Raw genomic sequence first — 21,047 nt, 5'->3', positions numbered from 1 at the left:
AACACGGAAAGGCAGCGGCAAAAAGACCCAAAAAAAATTAACGATCTGCACTCTTAGGAATGATGAAATCCCAAGTCACTCATGATAGAAATCAAGCCTCTTTATTGTTAAAACGAAAGCACCAGAACCTGAACCTTCAAACTGGAAGGACTAAGGCCTTTGTCCAAGCCATCCTGAAGGAATTCCAGGATCACTGTAATGGAAGGAGGCTTCAGTAGTTGAGACATTGAGAGTATTATGGCTTAGAGATAATAAAAATCCAGTTATTATTTCAGAAAATTAGAATATTATGAAAGACCAATTACAAATTAAAAATGATCTTCAATAGAGAAGTATTGGCCTGCTGAAAAGTATGTGCAGTATATGCATTCAATCCCTGAGATTACTTCATCGATGCGAGGTGGCATAGCAGCGATCAGCCTGGGGCACTGCAGAGGTGTTATGGAATCCCAGGTGGGTGGTCTGATCAGTGACTGACAGCTACCTGTGTATGTGCCATCATAGGGGGAGGCTGTCACTCTCGGTTAGGACAGGCTATAGGACTCAGTTACCCCCTTAGAAACAGCAGGGAAATAAAAGGATAAATTACAGCAAAACTATTTAGCATTTTCTGCTCTATAACATACTGCCTGCAGATTAGACTACATTTTCATGGTGACTGGTTCCCTTTAATCTGCTCAGCAATAGGTACTAGCAGATGTACACACACACAAAAAAAAAAATCACACGTCATGGTCTAATAATCAGCATTTGATATGTAGCTACTATGGATAAAAGGAGTCCAATATTCTTTAAAGGAAATGCATACACATCAGTGTACATGGATAGCACACTGACCCCATTCATTTCTAACGGCCCGTACACATGACCGTGAATTACATTGTATGCCGGCTGACATTCTGTGCCGCAAAATATGGAACAGGTCCTATTCTTGTCCGATTTTGCAGCTCTGCTTCCGCGCCTCCTGTTCACTGAATGTAAGGAGCTGCAGAAACATGGGCGTTGCATGGGTGGTAAATGGATGACATCTGTGTGTCCCCCATGCCATTCATTCAACCGGCTTAAGGGTACATTCACACGTAGGAATTTGCAGAGTCTTGCTCGATCTTGCTGTGGATTACGTGGCTTGAGACTCCCTGCTGATTAGGCAAATTCATCAGTGGAAAGTTGCAACGAAATGCCAATGTCTTCCTGAACACGGAGAGTGATGTTTATTTTTTCACGGCTCTACTGTCAGGTACAAAAAAAAAAACAAGCTGCAGTGGGATGAGAAATACAGCTAACATGTGGACCAATTTTTCTCAGTAAAGTTGTACGAGGGCGGATTCACACCAGCGCCCGGTCTCCACTTTGTATGTTTCCGTCTTCTGCCGACACGAGATTGAAACCCGGCAGTCATTTCCCGCCCGTGAGCATCTTCTGGTCTCTGCGGCGAAACAGTTTTTTTTTTTTTAACCACACACTAAGTCCTGCATGTCCGACTTTGTGTCCGGTTAAAAAAAAAAAAAAAGTTTTGCTGCAGAGAGGCAGAAGACGCTCATGAGCGGACACTTTGCAAACCAATTCAAATGAATGGGTTTGAAAACGGACTGCCGGTTTCCATCTCCTGTTCAGTTACTCAGACAGAAGATGGAAATCTGAAAGTGGAGACCGGGCGTAGGTGTGAACCTGCCCTGAAGGAGTCTTTAGTATACAAGACCATATAAAAATTGGTGCTGCATAGGGAATTATGTAGGCACAAGTCAGGCGACCAGTTGACAACAGCCAGGCAGTAGAAAAGGCAATAGCTTTTTTTTGCCATTTCTGTGCCCTGTATGTACACGCTGTGCTATTTGTACTACTGTCTCTCTGTTCCCAGCAACCACATAACAGCCAGGACAACTGCTGCTGTATCTTCTGCTTGGTTCCAAATAGTATGTCTCCTGTAAAGTAACTTCTAAGAAAACCGCCTTCATATTTTATCAGTCATAATCTACCAGTCAAAATAAAACCAGTCAGACTGTGATACAAAATTTTTATTGAAGGAAATATGTAATAAACTGAACGTACATTTGTGAGTGTTAAAAAAGAAACCCACAACTGTTCATAGCAAAACCGCTCTGGTAATAAATGCATTGAGATACAGCAGATGTAGGCCTATGCATCGAGATACGGCAGATGTAGGCCTATGCATCGAGATACGGCAGATGCAGGCCTATGCATCGAGATACGGCAGATGTAGGCCTATGCATCCAGATACGGCAGATGTAGGGCTATGCATCCAGATACGGCAGTTGTAGGCCTATGCATCCAGATATGGCAGATGTAGGCCTATGCATCGAGATACGGCAGATGTAGGCCTATGCATCCAGATACGGCAGATGTAGGCCTATGCATCGAGATATGGCAAATGTAGGCCTATGCATCCAGATACGGCAGATGTAGGCCTATGCATCCAGATACGGCAGATGTAGGCCTATGCATCCAGATACGGCAGATGTAGGCCTTCCATGTTAAGTAACTCCACTACCACCGACAAGGACTGCAATAAATCATGCATATTCACTTGATATCCACAAGTTTATTTGGAAAACTGAAAATCATTGCCATGCTATACAGTTCCTTCACATAAATAAAGGAATTACAAGGAAATTTGTGCAAATCTATACAAACCACATCATAAATAATCATTGATTCATAATTTATTTTTTTCTATAAAAACATTTGGCAATGCTTCTTTTACACCCCCTCCCCCCCAAAAAAAATACCACCGAGCGGATCATGTGGCACTTTTTAAATATACATATAAAAAAATACAACTCTGTCTCACAACAGTACTGGCAAATTTCCTAGGACTGTGCCCAATATAAATAGTGCAGTAACCCAACAGTTGGACCGCTTTGATAAAAGCAGCAATTACAATTATACAGTACACGTATGCACAGACATACACACACAGTTCAGATATTATTCACATAGCTGAAAGAAGCATCCTTGTATGTGAAAATATGACTCCTAACATTCTATCCATGTAGATCCCGGAAAGATAAACTTCACTATAATGTCTAGTCCACTTCACCTTACCAAATACACATCACTTGAAATCCTTCTTTATAAAGACATCCTTTAGTCAACCGTGGTCAGCAAGTGCTGGATGACATGAAAGCAGCTTTTTTTTTTATGTCACAGTTGGGAAGCAAGAATTGTGAGAACAAGTTTCACAAACCATATTAAAATCCAGACGTCTGCTGCTCAATACAGAAGAGCTCAGAGCAATACTTCAACCTAGGGTAATCTTCGGCGGCTGCTGCGCTTTACTGCAGACGAAAAACCTTCAATTTTCTCTGCCACAGCTTGTAGTCACAAGCTAGGAAGTAATACCACACTTCACTTTATACTTGCACTGTATACGAAGACGAAAGCTCGGATCATAATGGCTTATCAATAACTGTAACACCTATAGGAAAAAGAGAAGACATGGACAATGTTAAGAAGGGGAATATATTACATATGCATAATATTTGTTATGGCGGTGTGACTGCCGGAGCAGTGTGACCGCCAGAGCGGCATACTTATGCAACTAGTTCTAAAAAAAAAAGTGTGTATCTCATCCTAGGAAAGCAGAGTGGGATAGGCAATTCTTGAGAAAGTTGGATGTTCAGACATGTGGTCTGTTAATTAGCAGCCAGGTAGAAGCCAAACAGCGGGCGACCACCGTCTAGTGCCATCTACCCACTGTCTGGTCTGGTACCATGATGACCGCAGAATGTGGCCGCTCGAGTCACGCTTGAAATACGCAAGCGATGAACAATGGATCCGCCCATCAGGGGGCGCGACCACTCAGAGGAAAGCCGTGATTGGTTAATCACGGCTCCGCTGTTCATTCTGACTTCGCAGAGCCTGGTCCGCCCCCCTTAGGGGAGCGTATGTTCCCTCATCTGGGTACATGTATTGGGAGAATACGGCGGTAAGTATTGAAGAAAAAAATACATCACGATACTAACTCAGACCGAAACTTGGCCCAGTGTTCCTTTGCCATTTAGAAACAGATATATGGTGATTTTCAAAAGGGAAACTCAGTTTGTTTCTTTCTCACGTCTTCATTATCTCTCTGAATACATTTGTCGTTTGTGGTGTTACCGCATCATGTGAACTGGGATCACCGGAGCCATGAGATGTCACAGCTATTATAGTAAGCGGGGTAAATGTCATAACCCTAAGGTACTACATTGCGCTGTAGTCTATATGTACATGCCCCTGATAGAGACAGATTTAATGCTCTGTCCCCACTCCTACCTATATTGCATGAGGATTGTTTCAAGTGCTGGGCAGATATACTCCCAAGCCTCCATATATCCCTGTTGGACTAGATATATCGTCCGAACATGACCCGCATCAAGAAAACTACTATGATGCAGATATATATTATAGCCAATCATAGGTTACAAATGGATCCCTTACACCGACCACATATGGACCATATCCGGATAGCTCATTGATGCATATCATAGCATCCATTTATATCGGTTCGCAATGCTAAGAGTAGCCAAGGACCATTCAAAATGACCCAGATTGACACATATAGTATTCCCCCTAACATGAATATATATAGGCCCCACTACTGCCCCATGCACCTACTGTAGGTGTAGGAATTGTGTGTCCATGAAACATGTCATATTATAATGGACTATTTAGTAATAACCTACACTGGCTAGACTGGATATACCAGTGGGCCCACAGGTTAGTTTCCCCATACACCTCACATGATGGCTAAGCTCATAGCAATATATTAATATCAATTAATGCCACATAGAATCCCCATTGATGTTACATGGGTAGTTTGACAGTAGTGGGAAACGGGTGAGGTTTGTATGTAGTTGGAGACGCTAGTTTAGTGGGGAAATAGTCCATCTAATGTACCGGAAGTTCCTTACTAGATTGTCCTAATACAGTCCAGGACATCTCTACTGCATCAGGAATGGGTGAAAGGACAACTCTTCATTTAGACCTGCTGGTTTCAAGGCATTTAAATAGAAGATCCAGCGGCATTCCCGCTGTAAGATCTTCTTCTCAAAGTCCTCCCCCCCCCCCCCCCCCCGTATTGGGAGTTTGACCACCTCGAGTACCATGAATCGAATACTGGTGGGTTCACCCTCATAAGAACTGTTCGATACTGGGGTATCAGCACCCCTGTTGATGTCCCCCACATGCTCCAAGATTCTACGTCTCAGTACCCTACAGGTCTTACCAATATACTGTTTGTTGCACACACACGTGAGTAAATACACCACCAACTTAGTCCTACATGTCGCCAGACATTTTACTGGAAATGTTTTTTTTGGATGATGGTTAATGTACTCCTTGCTCTGATCAATAAAGCCACACGCTCGGCACCCTCCACACTGTCTTGTGCCAGTTGTTCCCGTAGACCCCAACCAGGTGGGATTTCTGTGGGGAGTATAATGGCTTTGTACTAGCTGATCCCTAAGGTTAGGTCCTCTCCTATAAGTGATGCTTGGTGACTGTCCGACCAAGTCTCCCACATCTGGGTCAAGGCATAGAATATTCCAATTCTGCTTTAAAATTTCCCAGACCTTCTTGCTCGCAGTCGTACGTGCCGATAACTCGTATTTGGGAGGCATCGTCATCACGGGTCCTAGGAACTAGCAGGGAGGATCTATCCTGTTGCCTAGCATGACTGTAGGCCTGTTTGAGGGTATAGTCTGGATACCCACGAGATTTAAATCGCTCTCTCAGGTCGTCTACTGCCCTTTTCAATTCAATAGTCTCAGAGCAAATCTTTTTGGCTCTAAGGTAATGCCCCTTCGGAATACCTCTGCGAAGGGGAAGGGGGTGCCAGCTGGACCACCTGAGTAGAAGGGCTCTAATGGTTATGTATTAACCCTTCCCATACTGCTCCCACTCGGAGGAAGAAAAGGGCCTGTGGTGCCACAGCTAAGAGTTCTGGTATGGCAGGAGGCCTACACCTTGATAGAAAGGGCGCTATATAAAGTCTGTAGTTATTGGTCTAACAGGATTTGTTTTATTATTGATGCTGTTTCTGAATCCAGTATTATTTTCCTGTTTCTGTGGCAACTATCTGGGGAAGGCATTCTCACTTGCACCAGTGTCTGCCTGCCTGGTCTCCAATCTATTCGCCAGAGAAACTACATGGGTGATGGCTTCCTGACGGTCAGTTTTAAAACCCATTCATTTGAATGGGTTTTAAAAGCAAATCCCCAGTGTCTGTATGCAGTCTCTCCACGGGGAAGCCATTTTTTTCCGGACACAAAGTCAGATATGCAGTGCATTGTATTCTGTGCATTGTATGTGATTCATATTTTAATTTTTGTTATCTTATTCTCAGCAAAAAATGTCTATATCACCCTTTCCAGTGAAATAAAGCAATTGTCAAAAATTTCCCAGTTAGGTCGGATTCACATCAGTGCCGGGTGTCCAAACTGGGAATTTTACAATATAATCTAAAATTCATATAAACACAAAATGTTGCTTACCTGCATAACTTCTTCCTGTGCTCATACAAGATGGCAAAAGTGTCCATTTGTCAGTTGCAGGGTTATAATACTCCACTGACGCCAAATTACAAGACCCATCATCACCTCCGACAACATATAACATGCCGTCAACCGCACAAACACCTAATAAAAAGTAAAAAAAAAAAAAAACAAACGCACAATTTATTTTCCTACATGAAGTTAACGTGTGTTCTTGCGCAGATATGTTTGTACAGTGAGTCTATGTTAATTTGTTACCTGTGGAATGTATCCGTCCTGAACTCCAAAAAGGTTTCAGAATATCATTATGTAACTTTCTGGGCTTATTTGCTGAAAAAACTGACAAGTAAGCCTGTTGAGCTAAGGCCTGCTTCACATCTGCATTCAGTATTCTGTTCGGGGAATCCGCATGGGGACCCCCTGAACGGAATTCTGAACGCATTAAAAAGGGGTGAGCAATGAAAGTACACGGACACCATAGACTATAAAGGGGTCCATCTGTATTCTGTGCAATGTCCGCACAAGTCACTTCTTGAAGTACTTTCCTCTCCACATGATTCGTGCATTCGGAAAACACACGGACCCCATTATAGTCTATGGTGTCCGTGTACTTTCAAAAGCTTAACACTTGTCTATGTATTCGGTATTCCATATGGGGACTCCCTGAACAGAATACTGAACACAGATGTGAACCACTGAAATCGATAGGTTTTAATCCAGACAATTTGAAATCAGTTTTTGATTTCGAACAGATTTGCCGAACGCAGATGTGAGCCAGGCCTAACTCCGATTTATTAAATGGGACGTTTTAAAAAGTTGTAAAAATTGTTACAATCTCACTCCATAAGCAGTATGGCATAGAAAATGGAGCAACATCTCAGGACAGAAGAGTTAGGTTACATGCACACAAGTTTTTACGGTCCCCCAAAAATAGATCCATATTCTGCAAAAACATGTCCATATGTGTCTGTAATCATGAATCTGCAAAAAGACTTGTACAACCCCATACAGTTGTATGTGTGAGTCTATGGTGAAAATATTAATAAGGACCTGTTCACCATTTTGTGGACGTTTCAACACCACAAACAATGATGTGTAAAAACTATGGATATGAAAACGGGGCCATAGAAATGAATATACCATATATGCCATCTGTAATTGTGGATAATATACGGAAAACAACAACATTATGTGGCTTTTGAGAATTCTGGCAACACAGACTCTAGCAATGACTTAAAAAGATCCAAGGGTTTGCAAAGTAGCTAGTGTCCAAGTAAAACTGTATTTGTTCAAGGGACCAGAGTGAAAACTGCAAATTTTGGGATTTTTTTATTTTTTTTTTAGGCTGGACAATTGTGAATAGTTACAATAAAACAGGTTAAAAGAAGATGATTGAAATAATGTTATTTTTTTTTACAGATTCCAATTAAAATAAAATGCTCTCATACAGGTACAGTAGCAATGGGGCTCCCGTCTGCTGCATGCCTTCTCCTACACGAACGCCAATGTAAAATCCTAGTGCTAAAGTCTATAATGTTTGATCCATATCAGAAGAGAGCAGATAAGAATTGGATTTACTCTGTACAACTCACAATGCAAGAATCTGTACAGATAAGTCAAGGCCATTGTACAGGATGAGACCTCATAAAGCTCACAATAGATACATCCTAAGTAATAAAAGCAATGAATATAATCACATACAACCATATGGCATCTAAATGCAAAGATCCATACAGAGAAGTCAAGGCCATGATACAGCATGACGTCTCCTGAAAGCTTAAAATAATAGAAGCCGCTTCTATACAAACTGAACACGGTGAACCTCACTGAACTCCAACATTTTATGGACAATGTAAATATTGCATCATGCAGAACAGAGGTCTGCTGTGCTGTGTCAGGATCCTTGCACTAGAGACCTCTTCAGATATCGCTGTATGGACCTCATCCTGATATTTTACATTGCCTAAACAAAATTGAAGTTTTTAACCCCTTCCCGCTGATGGCATTTTTTGATTTTAGAATTTCAACTCCCCACATTCCAAAGCACAGAAATTTTTAACATTTCTATTCACACAGTCATATAAGGATTTAATGTTTGCGGGACGAATTATTCTTCATTATGGTACCATTCAATAATCTGTACAATGTTCTGGGAAGCTGGAAAAAAATTCAGAATGAGGGGGAATTGGGGGGGACCTTCTTATTCAGACACCACTTTCTTTTATATTTCCATGTACGGTGGACGCATAGGGCGTGACTTTTTGCAGGGTCATGTGTAGCTTTTAGTTATTCTATTTTGGGGCATGTCTATTGCTTTGACAACTTTTTATACAAATTTTTATCACCGGCAAAACAGTGAAAAAACATTGGTTTGCACGTTTGATTTTTTTCCCCCTGCTACTGTCCTGTTTACCGTATGGAAAAAATATTTGTAGAAGTTTGTAGACTGTTTCACAGTAAGTTTGAATGTGTTTCACAGTCATTTTTTTTAGATTTATATGTATTCTAGGGAAAGGGGGGTGATTTGAACTTCTGTTTTTTTTTATTTATTTTTATTTTATTTACCGTATATACTCGAGTATAAGCCGACCCCCCTAATTTTACCACAAAAAAACTGGGAAAACGTATTGACTCGAGTATAAGCCTAGGGGGGGAAATGCAGCAGCTACTGGAAAATTTCAAAAATTAAAATCGTTTTTGGGTGCAGTAGTTGCTGGGTGCTGGGAAAGGGAAGGGGGTGTTTTGGTTGTCTGTCTGTCTGCCCCTTCCCTGAGCTTGAGGACTGTTTTTTTTTTTTCCCCCACTTGGAATTCAGTCTGGCTGAATATAGGGTATCTATAGGATACCCTATATTCAGTAGACTGGGCACTTTCAGACACAGGAATACCTAATGTGTTTGTGTTTCACAGTCATGTTCTACTTTTATATGTATTCTAGGGAAAGGAGGGATTTAGAACTTTTATTTATTTCATTTTTTTATTATATTTTTTAAAGCCTCTATTTTTCTTTTCACTACTTTATGGGAGATATACATTACTATTGCGGCTGGTCATAGACCCCCCCCCCCCAAATAATTTTTATTTATTTTTTTGCTTGCCTCGAATATAAGCCGAGGGGGTCTTTTTCAGCACAAAAGCTGTGCTTAAAAATTAGGCTTATACTCGAGTATATAAGGTAGTTTTATATGTATTCTAGGTAACAAGTGGAGATTTGAACTTCTAATTTTTTTTGTTTTTTTCTGTTTGGACCTGTTTTCTGTTGTATTGCAGCGTATGGGAGATTTGTTACATCATGGCAGTCGTCGGGAAGGGGTTAAAGAGATAGATGTGCGGTATTATATACTACTAGAAAGCCAATATGGACCCAGTGCTGGGAATATCAGTGATATCAGTGCCTGTAGGCTTTCAAGCAGGTCTAGAATAACGCACATCTATGAGGATTTGAAAGGTCCTCTTTAACCTTGCAGTGATTTTATTGTCAGTAAAGCAAGAAAACAAAATCTGATAGATAACCAGAGTAATTCCGAAGACACTGAATATAAAAAAAAAAAAAAAAAAAAAAAGTGTCATGATTTGGTGGATTTCGCTTTGCAAAGCCCATTGAAATGAATGATGGAAGGTGGAAAAACCGTGACGGGATTTTTGTAAAAGGGGGAGCTTGGATATAAAGTTTTTATGGAACATACCTGCATTTCGTCGACACATATTCATGTCAGCAACTTGCTTCCACAGATTAGTAGAGGGGTCATAAACCTCCACGCTTTTTCTAACTAATGGTCCATCATGGCCTCCAACTGCATACAGCCATCCATTTAATACTCCCACACCTGCAAACAAACAATATTAATAAGATGAAGGAGTCAAATACTGTAATGTAGGTAACATCTTTATAGCCCTTGGCTAAAAATAATCCTCAAAAATGCCAACAGGAGTACTAAATTTTCAGTACTGTAAACAAATAATATGTAGGGATACATAATGTTAAAAAGGATCTTTCATCACCTCCAATAAGATTTATATGCAGATGGAGATGCCTAACAGGTTTGTCTTATTTTGTTTACTTTGTGTTTTTTAAACTAAAAAGTGGGTTTTTGAAAGTTAGTTATTTTTTTTATACTTTATTTTGAACTTCTTTTTTCATATCTGTCCCACAAGAGGACTTGATCTGCTGATCCCCAGTCCACATGAACTCCTGGCTGCCATAGTAACCCCTCTTATCCCCCACAATGAGATTGTGCCGGTGGCAGGTAGGGGGCAATACAGCCGAGGCCCAGAAGTAATGCATTACAGCACCATACTATTATGGCACTGAGCATTATGTATACGGTCACTGAGATGTAATGCTATGGCATGGAGCAGGAGGGGTAGCATATTCAATGAGAACCCAGGAATCAGGCTTGTTGTAATTTAACGGTTCTGATCATTCTTTCTACTAACATTATCTATCAGGATAGTGTAAGTACATCCACATACAAATAAGAAAATTGGCCAGTCCCTTTCTAATAGATGGGTTCAGTCAACTTTGCTTTTATGTGTATGGGCATATTTTGGCAATCAAATTAATTGAACATAACTGTTAATCTGATTGAGTACCCAACACCCCTGCTGATCAGCTGTTTTCTGCAGCTGGTAGACAGAAAATGAGAGCAGTAACCATATAGCTCTGCCCTCTTTATAGTGGCCAGACCTGGTACTGCATTCAACTGAATAACAGCTAAGCTGCAGTGACCAAGTTTTGCTACTACACAGAGAACAGGGCTCTCGGCTCCATTCTCTGTATTAGCTGCTGACCCCCTTCCACCCCAATCTGATATTAGTGAGCTATTTACGATCGGTCATCAGAATTTGGAGCCTGGAAAAGCCCTTTAAGATGCCCATAAACACTCCATCTACATCATTTTGTAATACCTGCTCCACTCCTTCGTGTGCCCATTTCAGAAATGTAACTCCATTCATTTGTACTTGGGTTGTAACATTCAACTGTACTAAGACACTGTCGTGATGCTCCGTCATAGCCTCCAACAGCATATAGCATGCCTGGGAAAAAAAATAAAATCTTAATAAAATAGATCTCATTGCTAAGACCTCAAACACTGCTTACAATTGTCAAAGTTCTCCAATGAACAATACATATCTGCAGGACTCACCTCCAACAACACCAACTCCAACACTACTCCTTCTAGTGTTCATTGGTGCTACATGAAACCATTCATTTGCCTTCACATTATAAGCTTCAACAGTCGCCAGACCTGCAAGCACATATTAGTCATAAGAGTCACCGCCAATATTACATCATTATTCCATAACTTCAGGGGAGTCATCTGGAATTGGTTACTAAATGTGATTCTACTATTAGACTAGAGAGGGGGCTCTATATGAACAAACAGGCGAGTCGAAGTTTGAATCTATTTGGCGGCTATGGTTAGACGCCCCAGACTTGGAAACTTTATTGGGGGTGTGTTCATCATTTGGATGCTATCTGCTGTTTAAATTTTAGGGAACATGCTTGAATTTTTACTGTTACCTATACAACGTATGATGTAAGGTTACTTATATCCCACTTGTCTAATGTACATGCTGGTCTCTTCTTTGCTAAGGAGTGATAATGCTGTCGGTGGGAAGGGGGTGTCTGAGTAGTAGTTTTTGGTGCTTTCTTGATGTATGCTTGTAAAAGATAATTTAATTCAATAAAAAAAAAAATCGGAATTTAAAAAAAAAAAAAAAGCATTAAAAGCAAACTGCTGCTTTCTCCAAAAACAGGAGCACAACTATCCACAAGCTGTGTGTGGTATTGGAGCCCCATTCACTTCACAAAGGCAGTGCAGAGCTGTACAGCCTTCATATGCTATTGTGCAGGGCCTATCTTGAACGTCCTTGCTGCTCTACAGCATCTGGTACAGTGCCCCCTAGTGGTGGCAGCAGAGGTCTGCCTGGACAGGAGAATGGATAGGTGGATAGCAAATTACTGGCCCTAGTCATATAATGTGTGGGGGCAAAAAAGGGAGTCATATACAGTGTACGGGCCATATAATAAAAGGGGGCAAAGATGGGGACCATATACTGTGTGTGTGTGGGAGCAAACAAAAGGGGTCATATACTCTGTGGGGGCAATATACTGTGTGGAGACAAGAAAGTGGGTCAAATACTGGTCTGCAGACATACAGGCTTATGGGATCATGGGAAGAATATGCAAATCTGTCTCCCAAGATGTAAATAGGCAGACAGTGCCTCTGTTATACTGCCCTCTATATGAATCACCCTATGGCTGTATAAATCTCCACACACCTAATAGGTGGTTTCTCCTTAAGGAGGAACATTATCCCCATAATCTGGTCTCTCAGCCTCTCACTTCTACCAAGTCAGTTCTCTCTACGCTGCGCTGACGAGGTCCAACCAGACCGAAACAGCCGTCCGTAGCTGAGAAATTGACTTGGTAAAAATCCCACATTATGCAGTAAAGGCTTCTGGGAAAGTCGGGCATGATGTTCAGGGTGCTTCCTATAGAGGGCAACATAACAGAGGCACTGTCTCCCTATTTACATCTTGGGAGACAGATTTGCATATTCCTCCTATAAAGATTGATGAACAATCCGTAGGACAAGATTTTTTTTTTTCCCTAACAAAGTTGTTTGGTGTCTCTGAAATACAAGCCATGTTCTCGTTTTTGCCTCATTTTCTTTCTCATCGCCTACATACAGGGACAAGTATATATGTAGATATACTGTCTTTGCTAATTGATACAAGAAATAAGATTTGTATAACAAAATGATAACTCCAGAATTAAACCATCATAAACTCTTACCCGTACTGCCATCAAATCCTCCAACTGCATACAGAAGTCCATTTAGGACAGCTGCCCCTAGTGTACTCCTCCGGTCCTGCATGTTTGCCACACTTATCCATTGGTCCTTCACTGGGTCATAAGAATCTACTGTACGAACTCTGAGAGAGCCATTGAATCCTCCAACAGCAAACACATGTCCGTTCATATATACCACACCTAGGAATATAGGAATTATTAAACCATTAGTACCTCCAAGTTGTATTAACACTGGCTATATAGTCCGAAAATATAAAATTTATTCTAATATTTTTTTTTTCAAAATGGCCACTGTTATTTCGGTAAAACTTGCATAAATTAAACAATGGCAATAGGAAACTTTATAATATATCTCACCACAATATTATTCTTTTTTTTATTATATCTCGCCCACCTTTTCCTCTTGTTAGACTTTAAACTCACATATACCGTATTTTTCGGACTATAAGACGCACTTTTTTCCCCCCAAATTTGGGGGGAAAAGAAGGGTGCGTCTTATAGTACAAATGTGGCGCCTGGCATCCGCTGTACTAGAGAGACGGATGCCGGCACGGGATAGACGCCAGGGCCTGAGACATCGCTGCGCTCCTCTGCCCTGCATGAAGCCAGCAGCGGGAGGAGTGATGCTATTCTGCTCCTCCGTGCCCCCGCCGCTGGCTTCATGCAGGGCAGAGGAGCGTAGCGATGTCTCAGGCCCCGGCGTCTATCCCTCGCCGGCATCCGCCTCTCTAGTACAGCGGATGCCGGGTCAGTATCGGTGGCCCCTTCTCCCCCGGGGCCGGTCCCCACCGGCCCCGTACCTGTAAAGTTGCAGGCCGGCTCCTGCGCGGCGATATCGCAAGAGCCGACCTGTTCGGGTGACAGCCGGGAGCCTAATGAGGCCCCCAGGCCTGTCACTGCTATATTAGTATTGTGGCTGGGTCTATGACCAGCCGTAATACTAATATACAGAATGTCCCATAGACGGCAATACAGTTGTATTGCCGTCTATGGGACTTGTAATCAAGTGACTGCAGGTTCAAGCCCCCGGGAGGGAATAAAATAGTAAAAAAAAAAAAAAAAAAAAAAAAAAAAGCTTTAAAAATATATAATAAAAATATGAAATAAATAAAAGTTCTAAATCACCTCCTGTCCCTAGAATATATATATAAAAGTAGAAAATCATATATCATAAACCACTGGTTTTTTTTCAATACAAGGTGATCTAAGCAATAGATATTCCCCAAAATGGTATAACTAAAAAGTACTTCTGGCCCCGCAAAAAAAAAAAAAAACACTCTATGTGTCCCCGTACAGCTGCAGGGTCACCTGTCAATGTGGCCTTGCAGCTGTTGCAAAACTACAACTCCCATATATTAAATATTTTACCATTTTTTGCTTCAAATTTTTTTTCCCTATTTTCCTCCTCTAAAACCTAGGTGCGTCTTATAGTCCGAAAAATACGGTATCTGCTATATCTGTCAAGATACATACTGCAGGTTACATAAACCAGATTTCACATGTCAATAGAAGTCTAAGGAGAGGGGAGGTGGAGGATTGAGCAGGAGCTGAGGGAAAGACACATTGAAAGAATCTACATGGGCTTTGTTAGAAACTTCCTAAGGACTTCATTCACATCAATACAGGTCAGTACTTCTCCATATATGCCCAGCGTGAGACTGGAGCTCTTTCTGATAGAGAAAGTTAAAAGGGTTTTCAAACCTGAATATAGAGTTCTTGGAGCTTGTGAGACCATTTGCATATTTATATAAACTTTCTCAAGGAAATGGTGCATCTATACTATAGATATTATAGTACTATACAGTATAATGGATATGGTATAATGGATGGTGCTCATAGTAATGTCCACTGCAATGCACGGTGGCTGATTTGATAGCAGTCCCCACCCGGCAGCTCAGAGAAAACGGCAGCCTACAGATACTGACTGTAACAAGCTGCGCACCTGTGTGTCCATCACATGACCACAGACTTTCCATCGCATGACCATGGACTGATTTTTATCCACTTGAAGTAAACAATGAATCACAGCAAGCAGAGATCTAGAGAATTATAAGGAATTGATACAAAAGGTATAATGGAAAATTGTTTGTACAATGAAAAGTTATACATTTATGTTGAAACTGGACAATCCCTTTAAATGAAAGTTTATGCACGACATTGGGCACGTTAAACATTGTTGCTAATTTGAGCAAGGCGCTTTTTGCTTGTACATGAACAATAACACTATTATGTGACCATTGTAGTTTTTAGTACTAGTCCCCTCTGTGGGCTCTACCAATAGATTACAGTTCTCCTTTAGCTGATGGTTGGGGACTAGCTGGAATATGCTGCACACAATAAGTAGAGGAGAATCTGCTTCCTTAAGGGAGTCTGTCATAGGATAGTTTATATTAACTGAGACAGAGTGTATTTTAGGGGACATTATGTAGAATGAATGACAGCAAACAGAGATTTAGAAAACTAAAGAAATTGATAAAGTATATCAGAAAAATTTCATTTGCTGAAACTGGACAACTCCTTTAAGCTTTATAATACATATCTTTGTGATGATAACTATACAATATAGGAAATACGTATAAGCTAGCACATCTATGTTGCAATGCTAAGATGTGACGACACTTTGAAATCGTTTAAGAACACTGTACTTTCTATGGGGCCTATTTTTTGTTAAGCCATGCCTTTCTTGTCCTCATTTCGCTATGAATTTGGTGAGGATCGGCTCCAGGGACCATTTTTTAAATTTGGGGGGTCCTGAACTGTGATCAGAGCGAACTCTGATCGCGGGCAAACAATGTAATATTGAAATTGCAATAAGCCACAGCGCACAGTGAAAGTTATAAAAACAAAAGCTATAAGGCATACAGTACACTATTTAGAATATTAAATGCTGGAAGAACAATTTGTCTTGCAAAAGAAAAAAAAAAAATACAATAATCCTAACAAGGTTATATGAATGAGAAAAAAAAAAAAAAAAAAAAAAAAAAAGTTATGGCTTTTGAAAGACCGGGGAAAAATGATAAACTAAAAATTTGCCATGGTGGAAAGTGGCTAAATAGTGCCATGGCAAATGACTAGAGATGAGCGAACAGCCCCTCAATATTCGACTATTTGAACGAACATCGAATCCCATTATAGTCTATGGGGAAAAAAAGCTTCATTTCAGGGGAAACCACTATTCAACTCAGGAGAGTCACCAAGTCCACTATGACACCTCAGGAAATGATGCCAACACCTCTGGAATGCAACTGGGACAGCAGGGGAAGCATGTCTGGGGGCATCTAACATGCCCAAGTACCTGTATTACGCCACTAATAATGCGCGAGCTGACGTTTTCCCATAGGAATGCATTGACCAGCGTTGATTGGCCGAATGCCATACAGTGTACAGCATTCGGCCAATCAACGCTGGTTCTGCCGGAGGAGGCGGAGTCTAAGATCGGTCCACAGCAGTCTCCATTCTGAGATGTAGCAGAGCTGGCTGTGCGCTGAACTCTGCTACATCTGAAATGTAATTGATTGGAATCGAATACCTCAAACAGCCTGATATTCGATCGAATACCAATTCGATCGAACGCCGTTCGCTCATCTCTACAAATGGCATGTCCTGTAAAAAAACAAAACAAAAAAAAAGCCCTCAAACAACTACACAACGATCAAATATAAAGATATGGATCTTCATCATCAAGGATGTAAAAATGAAAACAAAAACTGATTGAAAGGGTTGTCCAATTTCCGACCAATATTAAGAAACAAATATTGTTTGTATAGGAAAAAGTTATATACCTTCTAGATCTCTGCTTGCTGTCTTTCAATTCTGTTCACTACTGGTCATGTGATGACCAATAGGTGCACAGCTCGTTATCAGGCAGATTAATTATTAAGAGAATATTTCTGGCACTCAATGGGAATTTTTCATATATTTATTTTATGCATCCAGAGTTATACAAGTAGACGTTTCGGTCAATTTAGACCTTCCTCCGTACAACGGATGCAGGAAGAGTGAACACATGGTGATTAGGAAAAGGTCCTAATCACCATGTGTTCACTCTTCCTGCATCCGTTGTACTGAGGAAGGTCTAAATTGACCGAAACGTCTACTTGTATAACTCTGGATGCATAAAATAAATATATGAAAAATTCCCATTGAAAGCCAGAAATATTCTTTCTTCATTGAATATGGCAGTGAGATGCCTTTTCTGAGCACCTAATCAATTAAATACCGAGTGACGGATCATTACATTTTAAGCAGATTATTAATTACTGTGCTGTGACTGTAACGAGCTGTGCACCTGGGTGTCTATCACATGACCATGGACTTGTTCATCGCATAACCAATGTACAGTGTTGGCCAAAAGTATTGGCACCCCTGCAATTCTGTCAGATAATACTCATGTTCTTCCAGAAAATGATTGCAAGCAAAAACTCTTTGGTATTAATATCTTCATTTGTTTTGCTTGCAATGAAAAAACACAAAAGAGAATGAAAAAAAAAAAAAAGTCAAATCATTGACCATTTTACACAAAACTCCAAAAATGGGCCAGACAAAAAGTATTGGCACCCTCAGCCTAATACTTGGTAGCACAACCTTTACACAAAATAACTGCGGACAACCGCTTCCGGTAACCATCAATGAGTTTCTTACAATGCTCTGCTGGAATTTTAGACCATTCTTCTGTGGCAAACTGCTCCAGGTCCCTGAGATGTGAAGGGGGCCTTCTCCAAACTGCCATCAAGAGATCTCTCCACAGGTGTTCTATGGGATTCAGGGCTGGACTCATTGCTGGCAAGTTTAGAAGTCTCCAGTGCTTTCTTTCAAACCATTTTCTAGTTCTTTTTAAAGTGTGTTTTGGGTCATTGTCCTGCTGGAAGACCCATGACCTCTGAGGGAGACCCAGCTTTCTCACACTGGGCCCTACATTATGCTGAATGTAATAAAGAAAAAAGGAAAGTTAAAACAGTGGCTCACCTCAGGCACAATCTTCAGGGTGCACGGCTGTGTAGTCCCGGACTCCAAGGAAAGACGAAGGGTCAAACAACAGAAGAAATGTTCCAGTCCGCACTCCTGAGATTTTCTTAAAATTTAACTTTTAATTTTTCATATAAAAATGGGTAAATCCAATACAAAAAATAAATGTGACTGTGAAAAACACAAAAGTGCGTTTAAAAACCCATGAACTGGCTGACGCGTTTCTGGGTATGCTTTATCCCTTAGTCATAGCCATGACCTCTGAGGGAGACCCAGCTTTCTCACACTGGGCCCTACATTATGCTGCAAAATTTGTTGGTAGTCTTCAGACTCCATAATGCCATGCACACGGTCAAGCAGTCCAGTGCCAGAGGCAGCAAAGCAACCCCAAAACATCAGGGAACCTCCGCCATGTTTGACTGTAGGGACCGTGTTCTTTTCTTTGAAGGCCTCTTTTTTTTCCTGTAAACTCTATGTTGATGCCTTTTCCCAAAAAGCTCTACTTTTGTCTAATCTGACTAGAGAACATTCTTCCAAAAGTTTTTGTCTTTCTCAGATAAGTTTTGGCAAACTCCAGCCTGGCTTTTTTCTGTCTCTGGGTAAGAAGTGGGGTCTTCCTGGGTATCCTACCATACAGTCCCTTTTCATTCAGACGCCGATGGATAGTATGGGTTGACACCGTTGCACCCTCGGACTGCAGGGCAACTTGAACTTGTTTGGATGTTAGTCGAGGTTCTTTATCCACCATCTGCACAATCTTGCGTTGAAATCTCTCGTCAATTTTTCTTTTCCGTCCACATCTAGGGAGGTTAGCCACAGTGCCATGGGCTTTAAACTTCTTGATGACACTGTGCATGGTAGACACAGGAACATTCAAGTCTTTGGAGATGGACTTGTAGCCTTGAGATTGCTCATGCTTCCTCACAATTTTGCTTCTCAAGTCCTCAGACAGTTCTTTGGTCTTCTTTCTTTTCTCCATGCTCAATGTGGTACACACAAGGACACAGGACAGAGGTTGAGTCAACTTTAATTCATTTCAACTAGCTGCAAGTGTGATTTAGTTATTGCCACCACCTGTTAGGTGCCTCAGGTAAGTAACAGGTGCTGTTACTTACACAAATTAGAGAAGCATCACATGATTTTTCAAAGAGTGCCAATACTTTTGTCCACCCCCTTTTTATGTTTGGTGTGGAATTATATCCAATTTGGCTTTTTGACAATTCTTTTTGTGGTTTTCCATTGAAGACGAATTAAATGAAGATATTAATATCAAAGAATTTGCGATTGCAATCATTTTCTGGAAGAAAATGAGTATTATCTGACAGAATTGCAGGGGTGCCAATACTTTTGGCCAACACTGTATGTATATCACATGTACATCACATGACCATGGTCTGGTTTTTATCCACTGGAAGTAAGCCCATTGAATGACAACAAGGAGACATATAGAAAACTGTGAAGAACCGATACAGAAATATTGGTCTGGTCCAGAAATATACATAATATTGGTCTGAAAGTGGACAACCCTTCAAGCTGTTCCAGCTCAGCGTTAGTAGGAACGGTGAACAAACCTGATCTGCATCTCCTTGAGGGTAACTCGGCCACCTGCTGCCACTGTTCTTCTTTGAAGTCATAGCACTCTACGCTGCGGATTGCCTTGGGAGCCTGGCCTCCAACCACCACCATTAACTGTATGGAAAAAAAAGGAATCCTGTTAGAAACTTCCCTTGTGTTTCTTACATGCCAACATCATTGCATAGAGCTGATTGAGGCCATGTATACACAGCCCTTTTATATTTCCTAGCACTTATTACTATACATGTCACCTTGTATACTAACAGCCAGTACACCAGAGTTTAATGGGCATTAGTATACAGGTGAGCTGCATAGTAACACGCTACTCATTACTGCAATTAAAAACTGCAGGTAATTCTTCAGTTACAAAGCACCATGTGAACCCAGCCTTACACAAAGCTAGTTACATGCTTTGACAAGTGCTCCTTTATCATACACTATTCTGTTAAATATAATTTTCTGTATCTAAGCAACACTGAATACAAAGCACATCTCCACTTATCTAGAGATAAGACATAGAAAGATTATACAGTATAATACCAGGTTTACTCTGCTATTACTAGGACATCAGTGCCCCCCTGTGGAGACTCATGAAACAGATCAAATAAGATGATAGAATCTCATAATACAGATTTCCTGCTGGACATTTATGTAACATTATACTTAATACAATATACTTTGTATATGTTATACACTTCCACATCCACAACACTCAGGTATGTTGCCGAGTACAATCCACAATATCCTTGTGACAAGTAGGCATGTAATTATAGTCTAGGAACAAACTCCTTGTGCTCGACTGTGACATAATCTGCTCCCCCACACGTGTTACTCATCCCTTTCCCACCCTAGAATTCCCACATTTATACTGTAAAACCTTATGTAGGTGTTATCACTGGATGAGAAATCTGAATTGCTCCAGTTCTGAGCACATCTAGTCCTACACAGGTCTCCGGTCCTACAAGTATTAAGAACATAGTTCTTTATCTCGAAAGAATAGTAAAGAAAAATATTAAAGGGAATAGGTCACCAAAATATTACTTATTTTTTCTTTATGTTTTGTTAACCTTGAAATTAAACATTTTTAAATTTCTGGAGCGATTTTTTAAATTTATAAAAATTATTCCTAAAAATCCTGAAGTTCTCACACTGTCCACTAGGCCATATAATAGGCTGAGATTTCTTTGCAGCAGC

General features: G+C 40.7%; 1 protein-coding gene across 1 annotated transcript in view; it reads right to left on the bottom strand.

The window, feature by feature from the left end:
* Positions 1-2,371: 2,371 nt before the first annotated feature.
* The window catches only part of KLHL2 (kelch like family member 2), an 88,810-nt gene continuing 70,134 nt past the window's right edge, over positions 2,372-21,047 (bottom strand). The window contains exons 9-15 of the mRNA XM_075258014.1: positions 19,850-19,967; positions 13,296-13,493; positions 11,641-11,742; positions 11,402-11,530; positions 10,180-10,320; positions 6,495-6,638; positions 2,372-3,436 (exon numbers count right to left, since the gene is read on the bottom strand). Coding sequence (XP_075114115.1) covers positions 3,408-3,436; positions 6,495-6,638; positions 10,180-10,320; positions 11,402-11,530; positions 11,641-11,742; positions 13,296-13,493; positions 19,850-19,967 — 861 coding nt within the window. The 3' untranslated portion in view covers positions 2,372-3,407. The remainder of the gene's footprint in view (positions 3,437-6,494; positions 6,639-10,179; positions 10,321-11,401; positions 11,531-11,640; positions 11,743-13,295; positions 13,494-19,849; positions 19,968-21,047) is intronic.

Source organism: Leptodactylus fuscus, chromosome 1, assembly GCF_031893055.1.
Source record: "Leptodactylus fuscus isolate aLepFus1 chromosome 1, aLepFus1.hap2, whole genome shotgun sequence".
Classification (NCBI taxonomy): domain Eukaryota; kingdom Metazoa; phylum Chordata; class Amphibia; order Anura; family Leptodactylidae; genus Leptodactylus; species Leptodactylus fuscus.
Note: the sequence above shows the minus strand (reverse complement) of the source record. Positions and strands in the feature narration are given on the sequence as shown.